The sequence below is a fragment of the Medicago sativa genome, chromosome 1 (genome assembly GCF_051527215.1).
Source record: "Medicago sativa cultivar Bolivia chromosome 1, Bolivia_mono, whole genome shotgun sequence".
Taxonomy (NCBI): domain Eukaryota; kingdom Viridiplantae; phylum Streptophyta; class Magnoliopsida; order Fabales; family Fabaceae; genus Medicago; species Medicago sativa.
Window position 1 is genome coordinate 84,781,154 of NC_140749.1, and position 8,413 is coordinate 84,789,566.

At 32.6% G+C, this 8,413-nt stretch overlaps 1 protein-coding gene across 1 annotated transcript; it reads right to left on the reverse strand.

The window, feature by feature from the left end:
• Positions 1-944: 944 nt before the first annotated feature.
• On the reverse strand, positions 945-4,921 carry LOC146958422 (cytokinin hydroxylase-like). The gene is made up of 4 exons (XM_085739944.1): positions 4,592-4,921; positions 4,215-4,444; positions 2,979-3,587; positions 945-1,572 (listed from the first exon to the last, which is right to left on the reverse strand). Exons 1-4 carry the CDS (start codon positions 4,860-4,862, stop codon positions 1,144-1,146), a joined length of 1,539 nt encoding a protein of 512 aa, XP_085596070.1. The 5' UTR covers positions 4,863-4,921; the 3' UTR covers positions 945-1,143.
• Between the last annotated feature and the right edge of the window lie 3,492 nt (positions 4,922-8,413).

Consider the following 8,413-nt stretch of genomic DNA (forward strand, 5'->3'; position numbering starts at 1 on the left):
TATATTATTTATTAAATAAAAAAGAAGACATGGAAATGGATAGCACCTAGGGGACTACCCAAACACCTAAGTAAAACCGGATTCCACTTGAGGGCCACTAAAATTCAAATGGGATAAAACCAAGGTGAAGGAAAAAAGAAAAAGAAAAAATGCAAACTAAAACCTAGGTAGTCAATAGCGCACTATAACATTGTAGTGGAACAATTGAGGGCCGCATCGGGAATGGCTATAGCAGAGCAGTTCACAATAGAGGTCGCCCTGGGTGCAATAGTGATGTTGCGGGTAGCGGATCCACTATTTTGTTTTGGGTTAAATAAGTAAACAATCTCCCTAAATATACTTACATTTTATTTTAGTCCCCCTAAAATATTCTTTAGGTTTTTGGCCCCTCTAAAAATTTTCATCTATGAAAATAGTCTCTGCTCTAGTGTAATACTCAATGTAGATCATGGACTAATTTCATAGATGAAAATTTTTAGAGGGACCAAAAGCCTAAGGATATTTTAGGGGGACTAAAATCAAATGTTGGTATTTAAAGGGGCCGGTTACTTATTTAACCCTTTTGTTTTTAATGCGAAAACCATAAATTTTAAATCGTTTCGAGGGTGATTTAGGGATTTTGGATTAACCCCTAAAGTTTAAAGTGTTGTCACGTTGGTCTCTAAAATAAAAATTGAATTAAATCTTTCATTCTTTAATTCATGACTAGTTATTTTAGTCCATGACCTTAACTCTTTCTAACAGGAATGGTGATGTGTTCAAGGACTAAATTTTTTGGTTACGTTCAAGGACTAAATTGAAAGAGAAGACATAATGTTCCCTCTTAAAAACTTTTTAATCTGAAAAATCACTAACCCTAGTTTTTTTCTCCCATTTCAATTTTGTTACGTCAACCATCTTCTGTGAAGAAGAAGGTGATGATGGTGGGAGGTGGTGCACATGCGTTTGAAGTCAATCATTTTTATTGCAGATGAAACCTTAGTACATCTTTATTGTGGTAGAAGGATTCCTAAAATCCATATTAGCTTGAAAAACTAGTTAAGACTAAGACAACTTATGCCCTTCTACAGATAAAACCAAGAAACAATGAACATCAAAGACATTATGGTGTAGAATTCAGTTGAAGATATCCTCTATATTATCCTAATTAAGAGGTTGAACAATGAGTGGAAGTCCATGAGCTGGCCTTAGGGAGAGCATGATGGCTGGTGAATGATGGTAATTTGGTGAAACCTTAAAAGTGAAGTTAGAGAGAAGTATTGTTAACACTATCTTGTACTCCATAAATGTCAAGTTTCTACCCACACACATTCTCCCTCCAAACCCAAAAGGTAAATACCCCATCTTGTGTTTGCATCCACCATTAACATCATCCATGAACCTCTCTGGTTTGAACTCATTCACATCATCTCCCCATAATTCAGGGTCATGGTGCATTGCTACTACATCGATCCACATGTTGGTTCCATTAGGCACTGTTACATCATCAACTTGAATGTCTTCTCTTGCTTGTCTTTGCACATTTGGTGCTGGTGGGTATAGTCTTAGAACTTCATTCATCACACATTTCATCTGCATATTGGAGGAATAAATAAATTGAACATTAAAAAAGTATTTTGTCAATTTTTGTTTCTTGAATTTTCAATTAATCACAGTGAAACAAACACGTTTACTTTTTCTTCAATAAAAAATTTGCTTTTATAAAAATGTATCATTTTATATCCAATTCACTTTTAACTATAATCAATTATGTTAAACTCAATTCTATCAAAATCAATTTTTATTACCGTAGGACTAAACGCACGCTTAATTTAGCAAAAAATTGAGTGATTTTATGTGAACAATTAGAATAAAATAGAAAGTGGCACTCTTTTTTGGCAAAATAAAACTGAGACTTCAACGTTAATCTCAATCATTCATCCAACAATCAATATCGTCAACCATATGTGGTAACTTGTGAGATATAAATATTTAAAAAGAAGAAAAAGAATATGTTATTCCACGAATATTTCATTTATGTATATATGTTGGAACAAATATTCCAACAATATCTCTTTCATAAGTAGAGTCACCAGTTTCCTTTAAAATGAGGTATGCTATATGACTATATCAAGCAAAAATATTATAGCGAATACTTCAGGAACTATCAATTGGCCAATCAAATTCTCACTTCAGCAGAATACATGGTCAATTGATGGGGTACATGGAAGTTATTAGAGAAAGCTCAATGCACCTAAAAAACTCGTGTATCACTTATTTGCTATACATAGATTTGTGGTTTTGAAAAATAGTTATTTTTGGGGTGCAAAAATAGACTTTTAACCCTAATCTCTCTTAACCTAAATTTATCTTTTGCTTAACTAATCTTATTGTATTAATTTTATCATTTCTCCAAAATATAATAAATCGGCTCAATTGGCAAATGTCAATATTGTGAAGTTAAATAGTTTCACTAAGATTTAAACTAGAGACGTCACAATAATTATATGTGTTAATTTTAGTCGGTGATTCTTGCTTTGTTTACTGATCAAATTTTGTATCAAGTTTCAATAATTAATTATATGAGAACAAAAATGAATGAATATCGTGCTCTGCTCCGTAAGCAAAAACACTCGCATGCTTCAGTTGCATATACGCGCTTGGTCGCGTGGACATAAACATGCAGGTCAACGCTAAAAAGTTACCATTGAAGTTTGACCATCCAAACATCGTCGTTTCAAAAACACACACGTTATGTTACTATGATACTATCATACTCACACTGGTACAGGAAAATACCTAGAGCATTGTTACATTTTTTAATGGTGTTTTTTTCCATAAGACTAAATGACTTCATGTGCATGCATGGTATTGAACTGTTCATATATTGATAAAAGAAATTGAGATTTTATGTTATAAATAATATTAATCACCATAATAAAAATTTCAAGCATATGTGTGTGTCACCAAATTAAAATATATAGTGATTATAGATTTACCTTCTTTAGACCAGCAAGCATAGTGATATCAAGCTCATTGTTTCCAACAACTTCTTTGATCTCTTGTCTTAATTGATTTTGCCAATCTTCATGTGTGGCTAGAAGCAACAATGTCCATGTGATAGCAAGTGCTGTTGTTTCATGTCCACCAAAGAAGAAAGTTTTGCATTCATCAACCACTTCTCGTGTTGTTAATGTCTTTGCAGATTGGCTAACATCACTATTTTCTTTTAGCAACAAACTCAATAAATCTTGTTTAGAATTGTTTTTGAGTGACTTCTTTCGTGCTTCGACTATGGACAACAAGATTTTGTCGATTTCTTTGCCAAGTTTTTCAGCCTCTAGATTTTTCTTGACATTAAAATACTTGCCAAAGGGAACACCTACATACCTATTGGTGTTAAAGAGAGTCATTTGTAAAGCTCTTAATTTCTGAAGCACTTCTCTAGCATTTTCATCTTCCATACCAAAACTTGTTTTTGCTATGATCTCTCCTGCTGTTGCTATAATTTCTTTCTCCATGTCGATTTCATGTTTGCCTAATTTTATTTGGCTAGTCCATCTATCTATCATTTGATTTGTAGACGCCATCATTGTTCTTGCCATGGCCTATCAATTTGATGTGTGAAACAAATTAGAATTATGTATATTTATGGGTAAAAGTATATATACACTATTAGAAAAAAATTAAATAACGACGAAAATTTATAGACGGAAAAGGATAAATCCATTTTAATTTTGTTCCCAAGTGACATCAAATTTTATTAACAATTTTTTCTTCTAATTTTCGTCTCATAAATCACATTACAAATGTCTCGTAAATGAAATTACAAATGAATCCAATGAAATATATTTTTGAATTGATGATGAGTTTCACAAAATTGTGAATAGCTACCATGATTATTTTTAAACTCTAAACTGTAGTTTTTTTTTCTCCACCAAATAAAACTTAGTTTTTTTTTTTCAAAATTACTACTCACTCCGATCACATTTATAAATAACTTTTGCTTTTTTAGATTCATTAAATAACTGATGCATCCAGAATATAATATAGTCCAGCCCTGAATCAATTTGTATGGTCGGACATTGTTTACATCTTTTTACATGGGCTGGTGATGGAATTAGTAAAAAAGTTGAATATTCAACCAGGTACAAAATTCTCTTTTGTATATTCAAAATGCTGAATGAGAATATTTATCCCTACAAATTCCATACTGAGAAGAGAAAGAAGGATACCTTAAGGTTAAGGGGATTGAATGCTGGTGCAACAATGTGGCGGTGACGAACCCAATCATTGCCCTCAACCATGATCAAGCCATTCCCAAACATGGGGTCTCTGTCATTTCTAAAAACATTAGGTTTTCCCCATCTCTTTGCCATCACCTCTGTTGACATTTTCTTCAAGAACTCTGCACCCGCAATGTACAAAAATGGTTCCGTACCTAGCCAGTAAATGAACACCTTACCTGCCAAAAATAATTATTTTCCTTATTAAGATTGAATTTCTAGTTCAGAATATATATTGTTCAATATAGATATATATAGGACTAGTGTTTTTACGATTATACAAAAATAATCTTGTAAGATTAGTAGTATGTCACAGGAAAACTTACCATGTAATTTTTGCCATGAAGAAAAGTAGGGGAAAACATTAGAGTGAATATCATGTGATAGATATGAGTATGCAACGTTATTTTTTCTTTTCATCTCTTCAATGTTTCCAAGTGGAAACCTTGGGGTTGGTCCTCCTAACCCACAACTCTTAAGCTTTTTATGTTTTAGAATAGGGAAAACCCACCAAGAAAATGTTATTATCAAGAGCAACAAGAGGCAAAGTGTTGCCAACAAGGCAACAAAAATGCAATCTAGGCTTATCAACTCCATATGTTTTCCTATGAAACTCTATGATTTATGATTTCTTTATTTGATGATTTGATTGTGCTGATGAAAATGAAGTGCTACATGGTTGGTATTTATATATGGACAGACTTATGGAGTGAACATAACAATCCGTGGGCTTTGACCGAGGAAGGAAAACAGTACTTGGCTAATTCTATTTTGTAGATAAAGTAAGGAATCTAGATGTGTTATTTGAACAATTATTTTTGTGATAATTTTTGAGACAATCATAAATTTATAAAGAAAAGTATGTATTACATAGAAACTAAAATAATAGAGAGATAAAGTAATAACATCATACGAATATGAAAGATAAAGTTGTGACAAAAAGTATCATAAAATAATTGTACAAATATCATTTCTCCTATCGAATAGAGATAAGACATGAAAACATAATTTAAGCCTCAACTAGAGAATTAAAACGTTAACTTAGTTCTATATGAACCAAATGAAAATTGAATTTGATCTACAAATTGAGATTATTATTTAAATGATTTGAATTTAAAATATATATATATATATATAATTCAACTTGTTTGATTAATGAGTAGTACCGACTCCGTTACATACACAATCTTAAAAGTATATTGTTTATTTTTAAATTTATATAAATGATTTTTTATTTTCTTTTAAAAAATTGGGAAATATAAATAATAGTGATAGTAACGAACATTAATGTTCTTGAAATTACATAGTCAAACTCTTCCCATTGATACTATATTTCTTGAACAAATTATATAATTGATTTTCTGTATTCTAATAATTTATGTTTAGTTTTCAGAAAGCATTAAACTTTTTTTATAAATAGTTCAATTTTCAAGTTTAATTAGTATTCTGGCCGGCTCTTTTTTATTGGTTTTATTTGCTTCAACTTTTAAAATCCTTAACTTTTGCTCTTCTTTTTCCGCTGGGGTGGGTGACAATATAAGCAAAGCACACTGTTTAGTTGTGTCTCATTATTCTAAAAACACTCTTTAGTTAATTCAAAACAAGTGAGATATGAAGACTCTCTACAATACTATATACAATCTGAGTATAATTTAGAAAATGTTTTGTTCTGTCCCTGTGAGCTTAGCTCAATTGGTACAGACAATGCATAATTTATAATTTATGTAAGGTCTGGGATTCGAACACTAGACACCACCAAAAAGAGAAAATGTATTGTTCTTATATAAACTATAAAAAAATTATCGACTAACATTTTTAATGTATGTAACTAGTTAATTTTGCTCAATACTGTATTCCTATGCATACGTAGTTGTTTAAGGTAGTGACTGGTCCAATCAATAAAGCAATCATTAGCCCATGCAATTAGTGAGTAAATTGCTACTATCATTCTTCTATTATAAGTTCATATAAATCATTAAATATATAAAATCATTGTTTTCTTTTTTGACAAAAATAAACTTTTTTTTAAGGACAAAAATAAACATATTTATTCATTAAAATTGATATAGTACATCGAAATAATACAAATTCTATATCGCTAAAAATGAAAATGATGAATCTGCAAACGAGTTCACATCATCCATGTTAATAGTATAAAACGACTAAATGCATATGTATAGAAATATTACTCCATTCAATTCTCGATAATATTTATGTCTCCAGATCTGCAAACATTGACAACACCAACGTCATTGATCGGATATGCAATTGATCAAGGCTAATCTTTCAACATGAATCAAATAAACACCACACTAAAACGGGAATAAAAAACACATCGCTCAAAGACGAGAAATAAAAACAAACAGAGTCGTCCTAAGATGAAGAAATTACAAAACTAACGAAAGAAAACTGAAAATACGTGGAAATCACTTACTTAACTAAAAGATAAAGAAAAATAATTTGGATGGGTAACTTTTAGTCAAAATTGATCATAAATCACCACTCTTTGATAGATTAAAAAGAAGAAAAATGGCGACATGTAGGGTTTAGGAAGTAGAGAGAGAAAGAGAGGCTTTTTTATATAATAAAATCATTGTTATAAATGCATAGTGGCCACTGGCTATATAATTATTCAATCAACTCAATTTTTTTTTTAAAGTACAAAATGATACTAGTATTTATTTTGTGACATTTTTCTTTTCCTAAAATTGGAGTTAACATGGAACGAAGAATGTTTCATGGTTTAGATCCCTCTCAACTTAAATATAAAGAAAATTGATGTATTACCAAATTTATCTACTTTTTGACCCTTTCTTATAATTAATGTCAAAGAGAGTAATTTATTTATTTATTTACAAATGTTAAAAAGAGTAATTTTTTTTTTGGGAAACATGCTTATAGCATTTCATTAATAATAAGAGTTTCAATACATTCGGGTATATCAAAATAAACAACGGGACTAGCTAGTAACATGGTTTCTCTTGCAAGAGCATGAGCAACCTCGTTGGCTTGTCGCCTAACAAACTCCACCCTAGAGTTAGAAAAAAGAGAGCTAAACAAAGAATGACATGATGAAATAATACAACCAAATTCAGATGTGTCGTTCCTAGTAGAAGGAAAGACATCAGACGTCAGCTTAGAGTCCGTTTCAAAATCCACGTTATCAAGTTGCATGTCACTTAACCATTGTAAGGTCGAATTCAAACCCAAAGCTTTACCCACATCAACGGAAACTAGGCAAGGATGACTAACAGTCTTGGCCAGAACAAAAGTACCATCAGAATCACGAATGCAAATACCAATACATGTACGGTTGAGTTGAGAAGAGAAAACAGCGTCGATATTGCATTTATACCTCTCCGGCAAAGGGTGCTGCCACCTAGTTACAACATGTGGCAACAAAGTGGAACCCCCCCCCCCCCCCCCCCCCCCCCACACACACACACACACACACATCAAGAGGTGATGGCGGCTGGTGTTGAGTAGATGATGCCAGCGTAGCGAGAGCATTAACCAACTGCCAATCAACGACCATATTCCTAGCACGCTCCACAACTGTAGCGCTGGTTTCTATAACATTATCCCAAACTCTGAGATTGCGGTGTTTCCAAATGGTCCAAAGAGTAGTTGCCAGACGTTAGGTTAGATCAACAGACGAGTTATCAAGTAGTGAGAATATAGCATCTGTAGCCGAACCAGTAGTAGATAAAACATGCTGAACAGAACCCCAATGACCGGTCCTATTCCAAACCTGGACAGCGAAAGGACAATAAAAAAATACGCGAGAAAGGTCTTCATGATTCGATGCACAACTAGCGCAATTGGTCGGGCAAACAACGCCCTTGTCAAGAAGACGGACGTGAGTCGGTAAACAGCCCCGACACATACGCCACACTAAATTCTTGACCTTCGATGGGACCTTGAGCTTCCAAATCCCCGGCCAGTACCCCAGACGCCAAAGATGGGAGAAGTCAATTAACTCAGTTACACATAACTTGTAAGCACTGCGAACAGAATAACGACCATGTCATTCTGCTTTCCAAATGGTTTTATCCTCATCAACAAAGAGAGTAATTGTTAAACGGTCTATCCGAGTGAATTTGTTTTATTGAAATATTCTCTCCAAATTGTGTGCATCCATTTATTTT